This window comes from Megascapheus bottae, chromosome 9, assembly GCF_031878675.1.
Source record: "Megascapheus bottae isolate mThoBot1 chromosome 9, mThoBot2.hap1, whole genome shotgun sequence".
Classification (NCBI taxonomy): domain Eukaryota; kingdom Metazoa; phylum Chordata; class Mammalia; order Rodentia; family Geomyidae; genus Megascapheus; species Megascapheus bottae.
Genome location: NC_143517.1, coordinates 25,462,271 through 25,485,618, shown reverse-complemented (window position 1 = coordinate 25,485,618; position 23,348 = coordinate 25,462,271). Strand labels below are relative to the sequence as shown.

The window sequence follows — 23,348 nt, the reverse complement described above, 5'->3', positions numbered from 1 at the left end:
ATTTGTCATAATCAGTAGAAACCTTGGACTCTTCTAACAGAGATTTGCAATAGAACAATACCTAGATACATAAGGCCATACAGTATGATGCTAAATGAAAGGACCTCTAGGATATAGAAACAAAAGCCATATAATGAGTGACTGTTGTTCTTAATGTACCGTGGTATCTCTCATCTCTTTTGCTGTCCCTTGGTTATCTCATATTGTCACAGTATTTTACTTTGTTATCTGATATATTGGATATATGCGTATTTGGTTATTTGAAATTGGATAGGAAAGGGGGGAAAACAAGATGAGGGTGGGGGTGGGGAGGAGGGAAATGGGGACCAAGACATGAGAAAGGGTATCAATGTATGTGAAGTAATGCACCTTCCATCTGGCAAATGTAATGTAACCGTTCTATTAATTACAATAAAAAATATATGGAAGAAAAATAAAAGTTTGTGCTTATAAGTGTGAAATTTTGCTTGGAAGACACTTTTTCTCATCATCTCAAAACAAATCAGCAATAGAAGAAGGTATATAAACAATCTTACAGAATTCTTTATGACATTAGAGAATTATGAGATCACAAATTCATCTCAAGTTGAATTCAACAATAAACATTGGTAATAAAATACAAGCATTTTAATGATGAATAATGCTACAATAAACATAGTAGTCCTGGTGGCTTTACTGTATCCTGGTTTGTAATCTTCTGAGTAAATGCCCATGGGTGGAATTGCTGGGTCATAGGGTAGTTCTATATTTAACTTTTTGCATAATCTCTACACTGCTTTCCAGAGTGTTTTACAAGTTTACATTCCCACCAACAATGTTCAAATCCTCATCAATATCTGTCATTATTTTCTTGATAAGGGATATTCCTACAAGGCTGAGGTGGAATCTCAAAGTCAAGATATGGAATCAACCCACTGTCCCTTCAATAGACAAATGGATCAAGAAAATGTGTTATATCAACACAATGGAATTTTACTCATCTATTAGAAAGAATGCTATTATGCTACATGTAAAGCAATGGAAAGAGTTGAAAAAATTATGCTAAATGAAGCATGTCAGACCTAGAGACAAAAAAAATCCATGTTTTCCCTCATTTGTGGAAGCTAGATAGGTAACAAACTCATAGGTAAGTAAGTTTGGGTAGTATGTAAATATATACGAATGTATGAACTGAAATACCATAGATTCAAGGAAGATTACAACTAGTGTAATTTCTTAAAAAGGCAAAATCAAAGTTCAGCAAAATAAAACACCCAGAAACAGGTATCTAAAAGGGATGGGACCAGGTGGAAAGGGGTAAAGGAATGAAGAGAAGAAGAAGGGGTCCAATGTGTAAAGAAGAGTGAGGGAAGGTGTGTGAATGGGAGGAATAGGTGATCATGCCAAAAGGGATGCCATTGATCAAGATGCATTGTATTCATAAACTTCTCTGGGAGATGGCAATTCCTTTGTTCAACTACTTAAAGATAATTTTTTGCCATTCTTTGGCTTTGAACTCAGGGCCTGAGCACTGTCCTTGGGCTTTCTCAAGGCTAGAGCTCTACCACTTGAGCCACAGCACCATTTCTAGCTTTTTTCTATGTAGGTGGTATCAAGGAATCAAACCTAGGGCTTCGTGCATACGAGGCAAGCAATTCTACCACTAGGCCAAATTCCCCACCCTTAAATATAACTTTTTTTAAATAAGGGGAAAACATATGAATATTTAGAATCCATCCATTCTACATTGCAGTTCTACTGTAAGATGACCAACGATGCTCACACTAAAAAAATAAGAATAATTTAACTCAAAATTTACTAAGATTGACTCACATAAACACACCAAGGGAGAACTGCTCTGTAATCATTGTAGCTACAGAAAAATCATCACATACCTCTTCTTAATAAAGAGGTATTTGAGCTTTTTAATAAAGACCATCAACTTACCCTTCTAGAAAGTTAAATTAGCACTTAATCATGTTCCCCCTCAACATTATTATTAATGTCCTAGAAATGTTAGCTAAAGAAATTGTTGAAAACCAAAATGGTGAGACAAAGAACAAAGGGTGAACCAATGAAACAGTGATACAAGACAATATATTGGGAATGAACTTTACAATGAACCCTTGGGGAGTTGTTGGCTTGAACTCTGGACCTGGGCACTATCCCTGAGCTCTTCAGCTCAAGGCTACCACCCTCCCCTTGAGCCAAGCCCCACTTCCCGTTTTCTAGAAATTAATTGGAGATAAGAGTGCCCCAGGCTGGAGATAGCCTTCTGAGTAGCTAGGATTACAGGTGTGAGCCACCACACCTGGCTAACACGTACCACTTTTATTCACTGTCAACTGACCACATGAATCACATGCTCTTCCAACTCCAGCACAGTTCATCCCTTAAACTGGCAAGAGAAAGAGAGGGCAGAGGACAGAGACAGAGAGAAGAAGGAAGGAAAGCAGGGAAGGAAGGAGGGAAGGAAGGAAGGAAGGAAGGAGGGAAGGAAGGAAGGAAGGAAGGAAGGAAGGAAGGAAGGAAGGAAGGAAGGAAGGAAGGAAGGAAGGAAGGGAGAGAGGGAGAGAGAGAGGGAGAGAGAGAGGGAGAGAGGGGGGAGAGAAGCAAGAAGGTTTCTTTTTTTCATTGTATTATTTCCTGTTATTTCTATTTCCCTTTCGTTTATTCTTTGTTGTCGCTCTCTTTTTTTTTAACTTTCTGACACTTTTGCCTTTCATATAAGTTTGTCTAGTTTGGGGAAGAGGAGGGGAATCCCAGAAATGGTGAACCAATTCAACAGTGATACTCACTAGACACTATGTTGGAAATGAACTTTACCACTTTGGGGGAGGGGGAGTGACGTGAAATGGGAGAAAATGAGAAAAGGGGGTATCACTTCAAAAGAAATGTACTCATTACCTTACTTATGTAACTATAACCCCTCTGTACATCACCTTTACACTAAAACCAAAACTAAAAAAAATAACAGCTGCCCAGGCTCTGCGCAGACCTTGTCGGATTTCACAGAGGGAGCCACGTATTTATTTATTAATTAATTTTTTATTGTTTGGGTAATGTATAGAGGGGTTAGAGTTACATTTGAGAGGTAATAGGTGTAGTACTTCTCACACACTGATACCTCTTCTCATGTTTTTGTCCCCATTTCTCTCTCCCCACCCCTCCCAATCATCTTGTTTTCCCTCTTCTCTTTCCTATTTCAAATAAACAAATAAACATATACACAATATATCAGGTAACAAAGTCAGATACAGTGACAATATGAGATTAACCATAGGGGAGCCACAGATTCATGGTGCCATGTTTTTGCAATGGTAGTCCTTTGTGCAGATCTTTCCCTTCTTGTTCTATGTAGAGGTTTTAAAAATTCATTTTCTTCTCTTGGCCTTTCTTCTACAAGGCTCTCAACTGGTTTGATATCTCAGTTAAGAGAGAGAAAGCATAGTGTAAGGGTTAAGAATGTCAGAATTTACATCCAAAATAGCACTGTTTTCATTAGCCTATCACCTTAGATTTGTTACTTAGTGCCTTCATATCTCCAATTCTTATAAAATGAGAATAAAAATGGGCATCTGTGAGAAAAAGAAAAAGAAATGTTCTCCCACTTTCTCCAAAATTGGCACTTTGACCTTGTAGTTTTTCCCACTAAGAAATCATATTTGTTTTCCGCCCATTGAACCTGGCTTAGTGTTTCAATTTGATTTGTCTAATAGACTATATAGTACGTGATTCTGTATATTCTGCTAGATTGTAAGAAGCATTAAGCTTCTACTCTCTTCTTAGAACCCTGCTCAGACCATAGAATGAGCCTCTTTAAAAAAGTGAATGACCAAATAGAGAAATACCTGAGACTATCTTACACATTCAGCTCTCATGTAAGGAGACAGATGACTGCAGCCAGTAGAATTAACCTAGCAAGTCAATCCAATGACTTGTGAAAAGGTTGCAATTTTTATTAATTTTTAATATTCACAGTAGCTTATTATACAGCACTATTGTAGCAATAGATGACTGATACTTCATCACAAGGTGGAGCATTTACATAAGAAAATATGCCAAGTTCTAAACAAATGACTAGTATTTAGTAAGTTATTTAAAGGTTTGTTTTTTAATATTAGTTCTTGTAGTAATGTTAATATAGACAATGGATTGAAAAAAAGCAAAGAGCAGTCATGAAAAACATGACGAGATGGATATGATTGCTTAGAAAACTGCTAAGAACTTTATCTCACCTGCTTTTTAAACCAGGGCAGATTGAAACACAGTTATTTTTGATGACTAGAAACATACCAAAGTTAAAAGAAACAAAAATGGTAATAATTTATTAAAAGAATAAAAGCAAATATGCCCGATGAAACATGACTTTCTGAAATAAGAAAGTATGGCAACTGAGTTTAGCAGAGGGAAGAAAGTTGTTTTAGAAAGCCTAATGAGGTAATATAAATTAGAAGATAATGAGTTTCCAGGAATAGAAAGCCTTTCTTTGGATTCTGCGGAAGATGGAATGTGGGGTACAGCTAAAATACAAGACACTGATATTTATCTGTGCAGCTTGATTCTACCCATAAGCTCTAACTCACAGAGATGGTCTGTCACTGGCACCTTCCCCTCCCTGCACAAAGGTCTAACATTATATTTTCTGAAGAAACAGAATCTGAAAGAGTGAACTTATGTAATGTACCCATTACTGTATGAATGTAACTGTGACCCCTCTATACATTACACCAACAATAAAAAAATGAGTGAATTTTTAAATCTCCAGCCAAATGGATGGAGGATAGTGGGAAAGAGCAGAAACTGTGGTGCTTATGGATGATTCAGCATGCTGAATACATACCTCCACATTTTCTGGTTATATAGTCTTAAACAAACTACCACCTTCAAACAGATCAGAAGAATTTTCTACTTTGGTAGGATTTATCATTCCATTAACATCGCTAATGAATTATTAAGAAACTGGCAGAAGGAACAGAAGTAATTAAACTAATAATAAACTACTTTGGGTGCTTTATACAAAAGACAACAGGATAGAAATTTGTGGAAATGGGTTTCTATGCAGGATAAGTTCATTCAAATAATGTTCTCAGTAGAAAGAATTTTTAAACGAGAAACAAAACCTATATCCTAGAAATGTTATGATTCTTTGCTATCGTATCTCAAAATATTAATCTCAAGTGGGCACTGGTGGCTCATACCTATAATCCTAGGAGGGTGATATTTGATGTTCATGGTTCAAGGCCAGCCTGGGAAGGAAAGTTTGTGAGACTTTTATAGTGTAATCTTGGAGCAAAAAACCTCAGGGACAGTTTCTAGAGCCTTAATTGAAGCCCCAGGACCAGTACACACACACACACACACACACACACACACACACACACACACACACACACACAAAGTTAATCTCCAGCACAGTACTAAATACTTGGTGAGATAGGCCATTCCATTGTTGAAAAGCTCTAAATATTAAATGGCAATCCTATGAAAATTATTTCCCAACAGTTACATCCATTGACATGCTCGAAAATGGTGCAATATTTGTACCATTTGCTGACTTATTTTGTGAAAGAACCACACCATGGCTAACTTTAAGATACTAATGGGACATTCTGAAAGCAGAGATGAGACAGGATGAACACAATTACTTCCAAAGGCCAGGATGAGTCAAGTCCAGCATACTGTGAGGTCTATTTCTACTATGATTTTTCTTGTCAAGGTTAAATGTCCAAGTTCTTTAGTTATTCTTCTAGGAAGTTGGCTACCTAAGGGACAGTAATTCATTTGATGGCTATATATTAAGAGTCTTTCATTTGACCACAGTAGTTTACAAAATAAAGAAAACATGGGTTGAAGAAATGTATCATTTTTATAATACAATTTTGAGAAAAAGACAGCAAATATGTCAGTAAATGCATAGTCTATAAAATAGCAATGAATGCTAAGTCAAGGGAAAGGGAAATTCTGTTTTATATGGGGGAAGGTTTTGAGACATTCTACAGTTTCCATTCTTTGTCACAGTGTTTAAGAAATGTGAAATCATTAAAAGTTCAAGTAGAACTTACTTGGGCTCAAAGCTCTCTGAAGAAGTATCATTAATAAGCAGATTGTAAATAAAATATTTACAAAACTCAAATCAACATTTAAAACTTGGAAAGGCCCATAAAAGTATTCATTGTTTTTTTCTATTTAACCTGCCAGACTGGAAAGCCAGACAGTGTTGAGGTTGCATTCCGCCATTCCGTATACATCGGACAAAGCTGGAGTTCTCTAGTCTAGTTCAGAAAATGTGGGTACTCACTTTGCAGTGCCTGGCTGGCTTTGTGGGCATTTGTGTTTATGATCAAAAGTTAATTCCTATTATTTTAGAGTGTCAAAAGGCCTTTGTTTCTTAATTGTCTTGCACTTTTTAAATTTTATTGTAATGTATAAAGGAGTTACAGTTATATTTGCCACATAATAGGAGCATTATCTCTCACACATTAATACCCCTTCTCAGGTTTTTTTCCCCATTTCCCTCCCCTAACCCCTTTCCAATCATCTTGTTTTCCCCCCTTCCCTTTCCTATTTCAAGTAAATAATAAACGGATACACAATATGCTTAGTAACAAATTCAGATATAGTAACAGTATGAGATTAACCAAAAGGCAACAAAAGAGAAGAGAAGTAATATAATATATTAAGAACAACAATCTCACAAGGTAAAGCTCTTGTTTCCATATCCTGGAGATCCTTTCATTTAGTCTCATCCTATATGACCTTATGTATCTAGGTTTTGCAATCCTCTGCTAGGAGAGTCCTAGGTGAGTACTAATTATTACAAATGAGGGAAACCATTTGACCTATGTTCTTTTGGATCTGGATTACTTCACTTGAATCTCTCCAAAATAAATCTTCAAATCATCCCATTAAAAGATGGGCCAAAGACTTAGAGTCTTCTCTGAAGAATAAATAAGAGTGGCCTATAGACACATGAAGAAATCCTTGACATATCTGGCCCTAAAAGAAATGCAAATAAAAACAACTTTGTCTTGCACTTTTAAAAATTAATGATGGGAACATAAAGCAGGTCCAGCCCAGGGTGGAGGTGCTAGTGGAAAGTGCTTGCTGAAATTTGGGAAAGAGGGAGAATTGGAGTAAAAGAAAGAAGTTTGATCCAGGGACAGTGAATGTATATATTCACATTGACAAAATAAATATTCCTTGTACAACTAATTGATGTCAGTTAAAAATGTGGGGATAAACCAAACCCATTACTAAATCCAAAGGATCTTAAAACAATATACTGGGATATACTGGGATCCTGAAGCCTACTCTAAGAAGTTTCTGAGTAAGAAGTTCAAGGATGGTGACGTGTATAAAATAGATTTATAGTTTTGAAGTGACTTTTAAAGTATAAAAATGTTAGAAGGAGGGACCAGGAGTTTGGCCTAGTGGTAGAATGGTTGCCTAGCCTACACAAAGACCTGGGTTCCATTCCTTGGTATCACATACATAGAAAAAGCTGGAAGTGGTGCTGTGGCTCAAGTAGTAGAGCTCTAGCCTTGAGAAAACCCAAGGACAGAGCTCAGGACCTGAGTTCAAGCCCCACAACTGTCAAGAAAAATAAAAAGAAAAGAAATATTGGAAGGAGTGACATTGATCAAGTTGCATAGTGCTCATAAATTGATATGTTGAGCTGAAACCTCTTTTGTACAACTACTTAGAGGTAATAAAAATACATGAACTTATTGAGATGTAAAATATCCAGTGTGTTAAAATCTTAGTAATATTATATACTAATAATATCCTTGAATCTCATATTATTGTTTACTATGTAACTATGTCAACATAAATTGATGGTTTATTCCTGAGATCAATCTCCCATATTAGCATTACTATGAAATATGAGTGATATGATATCCCTTGAAGATTCTAAATACAAAGGACATTAAGGAGGAGTTTAACCACATTAATTATAAAGAAATGGTACTACTCATTCATCAATGAATACGTTGTAAATATTACCAAGTGATGTCCATCCAACTCAGATTTTATAAATCTATTCCAAATGCAAACTTTAAGTCAACAGCAAAACCAACTTCTTCATTAGTTTATAATACATATTTTATGGACTCAGTTTATGCAATGTAACCTACCGTGTGCCAAGGTACTTACAGAATTCTATTTACAAGGCCATCTAGAAACCACTGTTAATAATCACAAATATTGCTATAACTAACTCCACAAACCAAATGGTGTAAATAAATCCAAGTAATTCTAAAATACTTTCTAAAGCCACTCTATTCTATTTAAAATGTCTTGTTGGAAGGAAGAAATGAGAATAAGGAAACTACAGTTGGTCTTACAATAAAATGAAAACATGTTCAATTTATTAAAAGAAGAGGTTTAACGGAGTCAGATAATAGTCTGTTTCACATTTAACTAAGTTATCTTCCTTTTCACAGTCCTATGTTACTAAGGCTATTTTTCACCATAGAGCATTCATACAACATTCATATTTTCTTGATATTAAATCACTCTGGAGGCATTTTTTTAAAGAGCTATCATTCCTGTTCACAAAACAAGAATGTGCTAAACATTGACAGTAAAGCTACAAATAGGTGTCATTGCAGCCCATAAAAGTCTGATTACCTGATTATGAAATAGCAGAAACTATCCATTCATTCATCATACATCAAATACCTAATGTCACATATATATATATATATATATACATATAAAATATCAAATACCTAACAAGCATGATGCTAGGTCTTCAAGGTATCACAAACAGAAGATCAATCTGTACTTTCAATGTTCTCACTATGTAAGCAGGAAGTGGCAACATTGTTCTGAATAAAACTAGTAAGGAGGTTTGGTATCAAGCAGAGGGAAAATGAAAACCCAAACAAAGGTAGCAGGATTGGATACAAGAGGATACTGTAGTTATTATCAAGAAATTGATATTTTTCCTAGGTTTAGAGACTTAGTGATAAATAAAATGTTAAAGTACACACCCTGGAAAGATACAATGGAGAGAATAAAGTTGAAAATCAACAGAAGTTCTATATGCTGAATTTGAGCTATCGCTGAGAAATTCAGGTAATATGGATAAACAAGGTTGAATCTTGAGATCACACTAGGTTGAAAATATAGTAGGTAGTACATGTAAATTATTTGTAAAACTGAAATTAAAGCATCAGAATGGGTGAGGTGACACAGAAAGTGCATTAGGAGAGGACAATGCCAAGGGTGGAACTCTGAGGAATAGAAATATTAGGATAAGCAGAGATGAGTTGGGATGAGTAAGTTTAAATTAGCAAAGTGATGTCAGTGGAAACATAGGAGAGGAAAATAACAAAATAATGTGTCGAATGATTCAGATATGACAAGTCAAGTAAAAGTGTACCCAAAGTAGACTTTTATGTTTATTCAAACTAAGTGGCATGTAGTAAAATTTTGTCTTTAAAACTATAAATCATTTATAGTTCCTCTAGAGAATTTCAAATTCCAATATGAAGAAAGTATTTTGCAATTGGAATAAAAAATAAATATAATTGTCCACACCACACAAAACTTCCTATTGTAGGCATTTCTGTATAACAAAAATTTGAAAACAACATGGCCTAAAGAGATGAGTGAATGAAAAACATGTGGTACCTACACATAATGGAATTTTACACAGCCATTAAAAAGAATAATATTATGTCATTTGCAGGGAATAAATCATGTTAAGTGAGGTAAGCCAAGCTCAGAGAGACAAATGGCACAATTTCTCTCATCTGTGGAAGCTGGATCTAAAATACATGATAACTCATACGAGACTCTAGGCATTCACACAAAACACGAAGGAGGATATTTGTAGGGAAAGTACACAAAAGTATATCTGTCATATAGAATGCTATTTATAGAAATGAGCTCCAGGGAATGGGAAATGAGGATTTTTTTCTTTGCTGTTGTTTTTTTTTTCTTTTTGCCTTATATGTTTGTTTATCTGTCTTTGGAAGGGAAAAGGTGGAATACAGAAATGAACAAATGGAGCAGTGATACTCACTAGACACTAGGTTGAAAATGAACTATACAGCTTATGGGGGCTGGGGGACAGGAGGGAAAAACCAGGAAAGTGAATGAAGAGGTAACATTGTCCAAAAAAGAAATGTATGCATTGTCTGAGTTAGGATAACTCATTTGTCCATAACTTTTAAAACAATTTAAATTATTTTTTTTAAAAAAGCTCGGGCTCAGGAGTTTGGCCTAGTGGTAGAGTGCTTACCCAGTAAGCACGACACCCTGGGTTTGATTCCTTGGTAGCACATACACAGAAAAAGCCAGAAATGGTGCCGTTGCTCTAGTGGTAGAGTGCTAGCCTTGGGAAATTTCAGGGACAGTGCTTAGGCACTGAGTTCAAGCCCCAGAACTGGCAAAAACAAAACAAAACAAAAATGCTCTACTGCTCATGAGGTCATTTTAAACTCACAGCACTCTTCTCACAATCCCCAAAACAAATCCTCTACTTTGAGCCTAAATATTTTCCATATAATTTAATAAATGTCTGTTTTACGTGATTTCTACTTTATTATATATTCTATATCTTCCACTAAATTGTGACATAATTAAACAAATTACTTTTATATTTTAAATACTGATAGAGATTGAGCACCTAGAAAAGTGTGTAGTATATAGGATTTCCTGAATAATTATATGTTAAAATTAAAAGATTGTTTAGAGTTGGGGAAATCTTGAATGGTTTTAGAGGTTAATCTTAAATATAACCAGTAATAAAGACCTACTTAATAAAGTTCAGGAAAATAAAAGCACGTTGTATGAGTTTTCTTTTGTAGTTTCATAGGATGTATGTGCAGTACCTTTGTCACCATAGGCAGATGACAATTCAAGGAACTGAAGGAAGCTCATCGGCTAATGAAAGTCTCATATTACAAAAGTGATTACCAAAGTGTATCTTTATCATTGGGCCTTAAATTCTAGCAACATGTGCACTATGGGAACAAACAACTATGCAAAACTTTTGTTCATGCATTACAGCAGAAGAAATTCATTACCTTGACAACAATATGTTTTAGATACACATACTGCTTGAGGCATAATATAACATAGAAGAACTCAGGTTTGACTAATCAGTATCACATATATAGGAAAAAAAAAAGCCAGAAGTGATGCTGTGGCTCAAATGATAGAGCTCTAGCCTTGAGAAAGAAAGCCCAAAGGCCTTTGTTCAAGCCCTAGGACTGGCAAAAGAAAAAGAAAGAAAAAGAAAGAAAGAAAAGAAAGAAATGAAGAAACAAAGAAGAAAGTCATAAGACTCTGATCTCCAACCAAGTGTAAAACAACAGCAATAAATACATGACTGTGACCTGCTGTTTTTCTAGATTCCATTTCCTGATATTTCTTTTAGATTCTTTTCTTTAATTTTTTTATCATAAAAGTGATGTACAAAGGGGTTACAGTTATATAAGTCAGGGAAGGATTACATTTTTTAACATGTGTCCCATCTTCCCTCATTTTCTCCCAGTTTTTCTTCATTTTCAGCATAGTGACCGGTGAGTATATGGCTGCATTTGTTTCCCCTTTGTCTCTCTCCATTTCTGTGCACCCTCATTCCCCTCCCAAAACAGATAAACTTACATATAAGACAAAGGTATAGAAATAAAAAATGGTCTCAAAGGAAGGGGGGAGTAAAATTACAAAAAAAAAAACCCTCTTGTTTCTAGTTCTTGGAATTCATTTTGAAAAACGTCATTTTATATCATTTTATAAAAATTTCTGATCATTGAGATCCTAGAAAATTCTGAGGGGTTTTTATTAGTGATGTTTTCAGTTGGCTATAATTGGGTTTTATTTTGAAGCAACTGATTTAAGACTTGGTGATAATGGGGAAATACTTCAAAACATCTCTAGTATCAACTGTTGTATCATTTTTTATTAGTCAGTACACATGTGGACCTAATAATATTTGTTTGTGTCTTGCTGTATGATTTTTTATTAACTTTGGTCATGGAATGCTATTTTACTTCATAATCAGCTCCTAACTTGCAAAGAATAAATATTCTTTACTGTGCAATACCCTAGAAACATGGGGGAGGCACTTAAAAGATCTTTGTACATTACTATTAACTTCTACTGTAACACAATTATTTCATATTGGTCAAAAATCTAAAGAAAAATGGAACATATATTGAAAAGCTTAGAAAACAAAACTTAGATTAATAGGTGTAGATTTATTTATTTTTCGTAAAGGGCATATTTTCATAAATTTATTTTAGAATTGAAATTTTATAATCTGTATTATTTTAGAATAAGCATCATGTCCCATTTTTCTAAACTAAATATTTAAAGATCTCAGAATGAATATTGCACAGAATATCATTTTTAGAGACTTCCAAATTTAACTCCATTTTATAATATGTTTTAAGGAAATAGATATACATGAAAATGTATATTTGAAGATTTATTGCAGGTTAATTTGTAATAAGGAGAAGAAAAAAATAATTTCCAGTGAACATAGCCAAGAAAAGTCATTTTGTGTAGTAATCTTTATTTTTTTCCCATATATTTTTATTATAACTAATAGAAGGGGCTTATATTATATTCACCAGATCAAGGGTAATCTTTATTTTTTGAAAGATTTTATCAACACTGATTTTTACATCGTATTTCAAATGTCATGTTTAATAAGCAAGTATTCAAGAAGAAAAAATATGCTCAAGAAACATAGGATTCTTTCCTCTATTGTTTTAATAAATCACTATCGGGTGAGCCAAACTCAACTGCTTATAACCTCAGTCCCTTGAAAATTCTAATTTCTGTGTTCTTCTCACACTGATGATTGTTCCAGGCTTTTAGTATATCTCTTTTTTATCTTTCTTAACTTTTTAAATTTAATTTCATTGTGAAGGTGATGTACAGAAGTGTTACAGTTACATACCAAAGGTAATGAGTACATTGCTTGTCGAACATTGTTACTCCCTCATTTCTTCACACTTTCCCTGCCACCCATCCTTCCTCCCCAGGTTGTCACTGTATTTGATTTTGGCACCCTGTGTCTTATGTACATGTTGATATGAATAGAAGTGAAGGGTAAAAACAAAATGATAAGACAAAAGACAAAGGGCAAACCAATGAAAAAGCAGTACATACAAGACAAAATGCCAGTATACTTCTTAATCTGTTCCTAACTTGCACAGAATAAATATTTGTTATTGGACAATACCTTAGAAACATGGGGGAGGCACTTAAAAGATCTTTGTACATTGCTATTTTTTGACACAGTTATTCCATATCACGTACCTAAATTAATGGATGTCTCAAGAGCCCAAGGCAATAACAACTATGCTCAAACAAACCTCACTTGCTGGAATTAATGGGAGATTGGTCTAATTTTTAATCTAACAATTAAAATTTAAATAAGACAGCCTTCCATATTAGGAAAGTATTCTGAATTTCTGCGAAGTATTAGAATTTTGACAGCCTTACCAGAACCATAGACATGGCAATACCAATCAATAGTTGGTATTGAAACATTCCTGGATATCAATGAAGCTTTACTCAGAGAACTGACTCCCTATAAGAAAAGCAAGGCTAGACTTGCACAGTCTGGTGGCTTCCTTTTCTCATGTTACACCAGCACATAGTCTATAACTTGACAGGCATTCTGTTGAGTGCAGAGAATTCTAGGTTGAAAGAAGCAGAAGTATTTCTGCTTAAGAGCTCATAAGAGCAACTCACAAAGTTACAAAGGAACTCTAGAGATTTCAGAAAAATATTTCTCAAATTATTTGCATGAAGAAAAGTATGTGTGATTTTTTTCTAATTAATCTTCTATAAAGAATGTGGTTAAGAACATAGGCTTTTCCAAATCTAGCATATAAAAGTCAGATAAGTGATAGCTGCTATCTGTTAAGGCCAAGTTAAGAAACAGTAGAGTTTTTAAGCCAACACTCTAATTCCAGCAATGTTTCTAGTGTCATAAAAGACCTTTTAATAAGGAACATAAAAGTAGGCAATAGATGCAAAATGAATTCAGATTGCAGAAGTCTTAAAGAGGAGAGCAAAAATGGAGAGAACATAAGAAAAAATAACAAGGGCCTCTGTTGTTGCTTTATCTGATTGGTGCGTGGTGCATGGTTATTCGTTTATTTGCTTATTTGAATCAGGGAAGGGAAGAGAAAACAAGATGATGAGTCAAATGATAAAGGTGTAACAGTGTAACAGTGGTATTCACAAGGCGATATGTTAGAGAGGAACTCTACAAGGCGATATGTTAGAGAGGAACTCTACAACCTGGGAGGGTGGAAGAAAGAAAGTGGGAGAAAATACTGGAAAGGGAAACAATGTTCTTCAAGAAGTAATGTACCCATTACTGTACGAATGTGACTGTACCCGACTATACATCACTATGTCAATAAAAAAGTAAAAGAAAAAAAGACCTCAAAAATGCAAGTATAAATTATGTCTTCATGCTTCTCATACCATGTGTTTATTTCTTTTATTACACCAACCATCTTTGAAATGCTCTCATCTCCCTTTATGTGCTTCTCCCCACACTCTTCCTCAAATCTATCTACACCTCTCTTCTGGGAGCCTTGTCTTGTGGGCTGCGGACAATCTCTACACTGCCAAATTTAGTAGACACTAATTTTCTATATCTTGCTCAACCCCTCTGTGACTGTTGAAAGTACTGATTAATGTATTTTAAAATTCTTGCCTTCTGGGAAACAGACTGCTGACTTTCCAATTTTATTGCCACTCTGTTGGGTTTGTTGGTGGGTATTGCAGTGCTTTTGTCTCAAGTTTCCTCCTGGCAGGAGTTTTCTTTTTTCTCCTCTAGCATGCTGGCTGGATAATTTCATTATTTTTGCATAACTCTAGATGTCTGATATCTGACATATACTTCCCAACAATGTTCTTCACATTCTGATCAAACTTTAGAACAAACCCTCTTATGCTCACTTTTGTCATTCTCAGAATCGACAGTTTTATTCCATGCCTGGAATTCATTCCATGAAACAAATAATTCATAGAAAACTTAAACACCTACACTTTTGGAAAACATTGTAGTTTTTTTATCCATGTATGATGTTAGCGAACTCTGACAGAACCAGCCTTATCTCAGTTAAGCATAAAGGACAAGGATATTGTAGTTATATGCATAACTGTAAAATACTAGCAACTTAAATTTAGCAGCGTGTTAGATTATGCTTTGAGAATGTAACTAGAATAAGTGCCCATATAATACTTACATCTTAACCATTTGATAAAATGAAAAATTCATTCTGAAGAAGTTCAATTGGAAAATCAAACAGATCTGATTTAGACTCACAGGTCATTAATGTGTTCAGTTGTTTTTCCATTGGACTCTCACTATACTTTGGGTTGAGATTTCATTGAATCCCTACTTCATGTGACATGCCACTTAAATAGCATGCTCTTCATTTCTGAAATTACAGTTAGTAACTGCTTTCTTCAGTACACTGAAACCACTTTAAAGCTATATATTGTTATTTTTATGCTTAACTTAGTATGAGTTAGTATGCATGACCAGTCATAGAGCATGTAAGTCCCAGAAAAATGAAAATAAGAATTCCTTGGATGAAAAGTAATTAAGAATTTCCAGGCAATGGCAGTACAGTGTTAAACCTAGGAACAGCCACTCACAGCTAAGACCCTGTGCAGCTACATGAATTATATGATTATAAGATGGTGCATGTGTGTGCACAGGTTGTGTGTGTGTGTGTTTGTGTGTATGTGAGTGTCTTATATGTGTGTTTGTAGCATGTTAAGCATTTTGATTAAAAAAGAGCCAGGTGCTAGTGGCTGATACCTATAATCCTAGCTACTCAGGAGGCTGAGATCTGAGGATGGTGGTTCAAAAACCAGGAGGGCAGGAAGAAAGTCCAGGAGACTTATCTCCATCTGCTCACCATAAAGCTGGAAACGGAGCTGGGGCTCAGGTGCACTAGCCTTGAGCACAAAAGCTTAGACACAGCACATAAGGTGTGAGCTCAACCCTGAGGACCAGCAAAAAATTAAAAAATAGGAATTAAATCATTAGTACATCAGAAAATATCCATGGATAATGAAACAAAATTCGTATTTCAGATGATAAATAGTTGGGCCGGGCGCGGTGGCTCATGCCTGTAATCCTAGCTACTCAGAAGGCTGAGATTTGAGGATCAAGGTTCAAAGCCAGCCCGGGCTCAACAGGACCTGAGATTCTTAACTCCAATTAACCTCTAGAAAACAGAAAGTGGGGCTTGGCTCAAGGGTAGGGAGTAGCCTTGAGGGGAAGAGCTCGGGGAAAGCACCCAGGCCCAGGGGTAGAGTGGTAGCCTTGAGATGCAAAGCTCAGGGACAACCCCGAGGCCCAATTCAAGCCCCAAGATCCACACACACACACACACAAAGAATAGTTGGGTAAAATGATTATATTCAATAAAATATCTTCAGGTTGATGATAATTGAGTATTTTGACTGATGATTGGAAGTATTAAAATATTATGCCTCAACAGGTTTCTCTTTTGTTGATTGTATTATTTTATTTCAACCTTTCTATTAATTTTATAACAATGAAGAACTACTGTATTTCTTTACTCCTCAGCCATCAGTATTTTGAATACGTACTAAAGCAGCAACAGTTAACTTACAAGATAGCATTGGAAGGGTTTTTCCCCCCAAAATGATATTCATTTTCTCATAGATTTCATTTATAACTTCATGCAACCAGGATGTACCTATTTTTGTATATCCAGAAACATTCTCAATGCTTCTGAATTTATATTACAAAGAGAGCCTTCACATTTAGATTCGACCTATGAAGGCATTTATATCCTATTTCTGAACTCTTCATCTTTCCACAGAGCTTGCTTATGTACATGTTCCTATTCTGCCAGGTTTTCTGTGGTTGCATCAAAAGGGAAGACAGATTTCCTGTCTTGAATACTGTTGATAGATGATTTTTAACCCTGCCCCTGAAAGCCAAAACGCAGAAAAATAAAACAGCACATCCAAGTTACAGTTAAGTCACTTACTTCCATCATACTGTCAGCACCTATTTAAAGAATCTACCTTCAATACAGTCATCCCAACTTTCTATCTCTCTTCTCCTTATCTCCCTTGTTTAGGTTTCAGGAAAATGTTTGGAGGTACTTCACCTCCCTCAACCCATTCTGTTTCCTGATCTCACTACTTTCCTTGTTCTCTTTCTCTTTCCTTCTGTTTTCTTTCTGCTTTCATATACATTCTTTTACACACATATTCCTCTGCACATTTTTTCATCATCTTCTCCCACTCTGCCACTCAGCAATATTGAATGTCAATCATGTGCTAGATGCCTTCTACATGGACGTAAGCTTGAATGGGCATAAGGAAGAAAAAGTATGGTTGAGGTACAGTGCACTGGATTGATATGGGTTCCAAGAGAGGAACAGTAGTATTTATCCAGTAGAACACAAACAAGGTTATGAACCTTGGAAAAAATATTAAGTGAAATAAGCCAGACTCAGAGAAACAAAAGTTTCAAGGTTTCCCTTATTTGTGGTAGGTATATTGTACCTCTAAATCTATACGTAAATACACGGGCTGGTATACAAGTGGTTACAAATAAATTAATTAAAGTACAATAGACTCTGAGGAACTAAAACAGTATAATCTCTTAGAAATATTAGGTCAAAGTCTGACAAAATCAACACCAGGCAATAAGTACATCCCAGAGGAAGACTGGGACCAAGGTGACAGAGAAAGGTGAATGAAGGGGAGGGGGCAGCAAACAAATGAAGAAATCATTTTATATTCCACAGGATTAAGAAAGGTAAGGGAAAGGCTGGATGAAAAGGGGGTGAAAATGTTGAAGGGATGGCATTGATCAAGATGCATTGTATTCATTAATTCCTTTGTTATATGACATCTCCTTTCTACAAATACTCAAAGATAATTTGAGAGAAAGAAAGAAAAGAAAGGAAGGAAAGAAGGAATGAAGGAGGGAGGGAGGGAGGAAGGGAGGGAGGTGGCAGAACTCAAATCACTCAGGCTCTTGAGGACCTGGTATACAGTAGGAAGTGGCGGCCTGATGAGGTTTGATCAGCTATGTGGCTACTGTGGGACTGCAGGGCTGTGGGAGAGCTGACCAGATCCCTTATGTAAGATCTGTCACCTGGCAAGGATCACTGACAAAACTTGTCTCTGAAGTAGAAGCAAGATTTAAAAAGGAATCAGTATGCAAGTTGAAGGCTTAGGCCTCTCTGTCTTTCTCTCTTTTTTCCTCTCTCTTTCCTTTTGCCTCTTTACTTATCATATCAGCTCCAAGTTTATTCCCAAGTTAGAGGTCATGAACTCCAGAATCCTTTCCTGAGGTCCTCACAGCAGGACAAAGACACACCCACATGACATCACAGCCCTCAGGTATCAAGTTCTATGTGACTGAGGTATTCACTGACTCTTGTAACACAGAAGCTCTAAGCAAGGGCTTTGGAAGTTAGACTTGGGGGAAGGTGGGGGGAGGAGGGCGTTGGTTGTCCTAATTCTACTAAGTGAACAATGCCTTGTCACTTAAGGAAGTTTCTGAATCCACATATATAAAGTGCAGACCCGAAAACGGTCTGTTTCATAGGAAGTCTCGCCCGTGGCAATATATGCCAAAAGAATTACTAAAATAATAGGCACAGTGAAAATGCTAGATTAAGATAGTCATTGTTGTTACTTATGTAACAATTACTGGTTTGCATTATTCACCTGTTCTAAGAAGGGTTTATGCCTAATATTAAAAGCCAAGGTAAAGTAGGAAAATACCTAGGGAACTTAGGCCTTGGGGAAAGAAAAAAAAAATCCTTCCACTGTGACAGAATCAAAATGGAGAATTTGATATATTAGCCAAGTCATGTAAAAGGCACCTGTGGCAAGCCTAATGGTTATCGTTAATTCCTATGTGCTCTACTGGACTTGAGGCTTGATTCTCCAGACAGCACTCACCTAGTGGATCAGGTGGGCCTATAGACTTGTGTTGCTTTCAAATCCTACCTGAGCAGGTGTGCATACAGAAGACCCAGGGACGCCACAGATTAGAGAGAGCTGGAGGGGCAGAAGGCGTGACCCTCTTCATCTTCACTTCCTTTTTTTTTTTTTTTTTCAAGATGACTTGGCAGCGCCGGCCACATCCGCGGCAGAAAACGGTGACGCCTCCTCGGTGGCGTTTGCTTGCCATAACCCAGCTTTTGGCCTGCACATTTGTGACTACCATGGACATAGAAACAACACCCAGTCACTCCGTGTTGCCAAGGCGTCCAAGAGTCATCTGAAAAAAAAAAAATCCCCAAAAGCAAAATCAAAAGCAAAAATCCTTTTGGCCTAAATCAGAAGACCCGCCGTTTCCTTCTGGCAGTGCTTTGAAAATTTACACGGTTCCTTGGTTGTGGTGTCAGTGAACACGCTGGAGTGGCTCAGAGGATAAACCCAAAGGTGGAACCTGCAGACCAAGCACAAAGTAGAAACTGAAAGTACACTGCAGGCTGAGCCTACGGAAGTTATGGAAAAGCCACCGCGCGAAGCCGGGCTGTGATGTGTGCCGCCCCTCCCGGGATGGATGCGAGCCGGCGGCGCGGCGTGGGTGAAAGGAACCAGTTGCAGACACTGCCCTGTCCAGCCCCGCTCGGGGCAATTCCGCGGAAGACCGGAGTCCTGGGAGTGATTATGGGTGGTGAGAGCTTGCTCCTGCTGCAGTTGTGGTCATCATGATTACGCCCGCCTCCTGCAGACCATGTTCCATGGTAAGCGCTCCTCTCCCGAGCGCGCCAGTCGGCGCGCGCCTGGCACGCCCGGGGACTCCGGGAAGCGCTGCTCCCCCCACCCCTCACCCCACCCCAACCCCGCGCCCAGGCAAGTCCGGGAATCGCTGCCGGGCCTTTGCACTTTGGACCTGCAGAGAGCACTGCCTCTCCCCTGGTCAAGCCACTACCTGCGCCGACCGCCCGGCTGCTGGAAGCGTCCTGGCGCTGGTAGCCTGTGGCCAGGTGATCAGGGCGACCCGTTGCACTCCATCCCGTCCGTCCCTAGCCTGGATTGGCCTCTACCCACAGGGTGCCCAAATCAGCCTCTCCCGGGGACTCCTGGGTTTGCCAGGTTACTCACAGACAGCTGGGGTTCAGCTAGCAGCCTAGTCCTTGCAGCTCCGAACTTCCTAGAGAACTGAAAGCAAAGCTCCCTTGGGGACGCGCTTTTAAATCCCCCGGGACAAGTCTCTGGAAAACCCCGGTTTTTTCCCCCCTTTTGCGAGGTTGGGAGTTTCCAACCGGGACTGTACCTTGCGCCTTTTGCTGGGAAGCCGAGTCCTAGGGGCTGGCATTAAGAAAACCCAGATTTGTTTTATTTGATTTTTTTAATCTAACAGATTGGCTACTAGATGAAGGAGGGAGTAAATGGATTTGCGTCTTATACATTGTCGTTACTCAGAATAACGGTTTATAATGGACAAGTACTAACTTGGCAAAGGCTAGATTTCATTGGGAGATACGTAGACAATGTAAAAAGTTTTAACAGATAATAATACAGGAAGAAAAGAGAGGAGAAAGAGACCTGAGGAGAGGATCTGCTGCGGAGAATGGGGAGGTTTTACTCTAGAACGTCCTCAAGTAAGAGGGCAGTGGAGGAGGGCGATGTGTGCTTTCCTGGATATTCAGATCAAGAATCATTTTCCCCCCCTCTCATAGGTAGCAAAAATCCCGAGACTGTCAAAACTAAATATACCTGCTCAGTCACAAAATGAAGGCAGAGTGGATGTGACAGTACCCAGTGGCGCAAGTTTTGTCAGAATTATCCTTCAGGGGTTAATGCAGAATTCGAAGTCCAGGCCATTCTTCTTACCTTGGAACTTATGACTTTCCTGAATCTATTTTTTTCTCTCTGGCCCACTGTTGGTTCTTTACCTGCGATATAAGGAAGGAAGAAAGGAAGGAGGGAAAGAAGGAAGGAAGGAAGGAGGGAAGGAAGGAAGGAAGGAAGGAAGGAAGGAAGGAAGGAAGGAAGAAAGAAAGAAAGAAAGAAAGAAAGAAAGAAAGAAGGAAAGAAAGGGAGGTGCTATGTATTTTTCATAAAGTACTTGATTTCCTGAAGAATATCTATATTAGCCATGCATCATGAGTTATCAATATACACAATATATTGAAATTCTAAAGTTCTAATAATTACTGTTCATTTTGATCCCAAGAGATTTCACTAGAAGTTTAAGCTCTGTCAAGGCTGGCTATTTTATCTTGGTGGGGGGGGAAGGGAAGGGGGACGCGCTGAGGTTGATGAAGACTCTTTATGAATTCCCCAATTGTTCTGTCTGTTGAGGTTAATTTCACTCTATGTGAGGACCAAAGAATATCCTAGTATAAGGAAAGAGAACTAAAGAGGATTAGGAACACTGAATTTTTTAAAAAAAAATGGCACATCTGTGTTTGAATATCTTAAAACCAGAAAGGTTTTTTCATAAGTTTATACATCATATTCACATTCATTTTTAAGAGCTTATTCCCTCACGTGGATACAGTACCTTAAATAAGAGTAGATATTACTTAGTGTCTTTTTCTCTAAAATAAAGACTCACGAAAGTTTCATAACTTGGCCAGGAAATACCTTCACGAGGTTAATGCATAAGAAAATGGGTTTCTACATTTCCTTCACACACACAGTTATTTTTATAGGAAGCAGTGTAATCAGTAACTAAAAGCCAAGATTATAGACTCCTTATTCTGAGCAAACTATACTTGAATTCTGGCTTTTTACATACATAGTAACTTGGGTGAAAAGTCCTTTGGGCCTCAGTAAGTGCGACATAGAGTGGTTATAGAATTAATTTCCGAATTAAACTAGGTTTTGTGTGATGGATATTCAGAAAACTGATCGGTCCTAAAAACTGATAAAAGACTAGATTTTGTGAACTGTAAAAACCAATTTATTTATGTTCACTTTGACCCCATAACTTAAGCAGCAGAGGGATGAATGTATTATTTGGCTAAAATTAAAAACCAACAAGAATTTTTAGACAACAACCATTCTAGTTTAACCAAATTCCCTATTGAAAACAAATGCTCCAGTTTCAATCCCTTCAGGAGATTTAAAGACAATTCCACAAATTCATAGTTGCCCTGAATTGTTGCTTATGATTTTCTCTTTTCTGTGACCTATGAAAAGTCATGGGGAGAGAAGACGTAGACATCTATGCAGTATGAAATTAACACAGTAAATAAGTTGAGTCCTTACCCCCATTGTGACCATTTCAATAGTACCTTCAAACCAGTCTTTCCTTCCTATGCTGGTTATAAACTGTGGTCCTCAGTTCTCAGCCTCCTGAGTCACTAGGATTACAGGTATGAGCTACCAATGCCCAGTGCATCATTGAAAAGACAGACTGTCATTCTAACGAAATGCCAGGGAGCAGACCTCCCACAGAACTGTCTCCAGGAAGGAGCTAGAGATTCCTTCAAGTGGACTATGGTTTTGTATAACATCATAAAATTTCAACAATGTGTAACTTCGAAAGCTGTACTGTACCTCCTTACCTGTTGAAAATGTCTCTCTCTTTCTTTTTTTTAAGGGATGTTCAATGTAAAACCAAACTGACTAAACTGCCATTATCCTCTAAGGTGTGCCTTTCTGGAACATTTTTTAAATTTTTCAATAGCTCATTTTCCCTAAGAGTAATTAGGTGGATGAAACCTAAACCCCAAGTGCAATTTCACTTTGTTATGTAATTTCAAGTTTTTAAGGTTCTTCTACTCTGTCCATGAACTAAACTGTACTTAAAAATTATTGGGTTAAAGTTTTTGGTCACTGTATCCAATGGCCACCACCTATAATCCCAGTTACTTATGAGTTACAAACAGGAAGAGCATGGTTTGAGGCCCACGTGGGCAAAAATTTAGCAAGACCCCATACAAACAAACAGACACCATCCTGTAACCTTACTTACACAGGAAGCATAGATAGGTGGGTGGATCTTGGTCCCACGCCAGCTGGGCAAAAAGCTAGAATCAACCCGAGGAACAAACATAAAGGGCTGAAGGTATACATAAAGTGGCAAAACACTTGCTGAGGAAGCACAAGGTCCTGAGCTCAAGCCTCAAATCCACAAGAAAAATAAAATTCAAAGAAACAAATGATAAGCCTATTGTAAAACTGCAATCAAATGTAACCTGATAGAATATTTAAGTCATTCTTACTGACTGTTGAATTTAGTTTCTTTTAGGTATATCTTTGGAATTCCTCCCTTGATCCTTGTTCTGTTGCCAGTAACTTCTTTTGACTGTCACATTAAAGACATAGATGGTAAAGCATTTGAGAATGTTCTAGTCATCAGCATCGATGCACTGGTAAATGAATTGGTAGGTGTTTTCTTT

General features: G+C 37.2%; 1 protein-coding gene and 1 long non-coding RNA gene across 5 annotated transcripts in view; one reads left to right on the top strand and one right to left on the bottom strand.

Moving 5' to 3' along the window:
* Window positions 1-23,348, bottom strand: part of LOC150058911 (uncharacterized) — a 69,631-nt gene that overhangs the window by 25,666 nt on the left and 20,617 nt on the right. Inside the window, exons 2-4 of one of the 4 annotated variants that reach the window (XR_016536660.1) lie at window positions 20,713-20,891; window positions 20,098-20,154; window positions 18,991-19,435 (exon numbers count right to left, since the gene is read on the bottom strand). This is a non-coding gene — a long non-coding RNA (uncharacterized LOC150058911). The remainder of the gene's footprint in view (window positions 1-18,990; window positions 19,436-20,097; window positions 20,155-20,712; window positions 20,892-23,348) is intronic. The other 3 variants (XR_016536663.1, XR_016536661.1, XR_016536662.1) reach the window with 3 other exon arrangements.
* Window positions 19,429-23,348, top strand: part of Il7 (interleukin 7) — a 28,521-nt gene continuing 24,601 nt past the window's right edge. Inside the window, exons 1-2 of the mRNA XM_090338980.1 lie at window positions 19,429-19,736; window positions 23,188-23,321. Of these exons, the coding sequence (XP_090195106.1) occupies window positions 19,727-19,736; window positions 23,188-23,321 (144 nt within the window). The 5' untranslated portion in view covers window positions 19,429-19,726. The remainder of the gene's footprint in view (window positions 19,737-23,187; window positions 23,322-23,348) is intronic.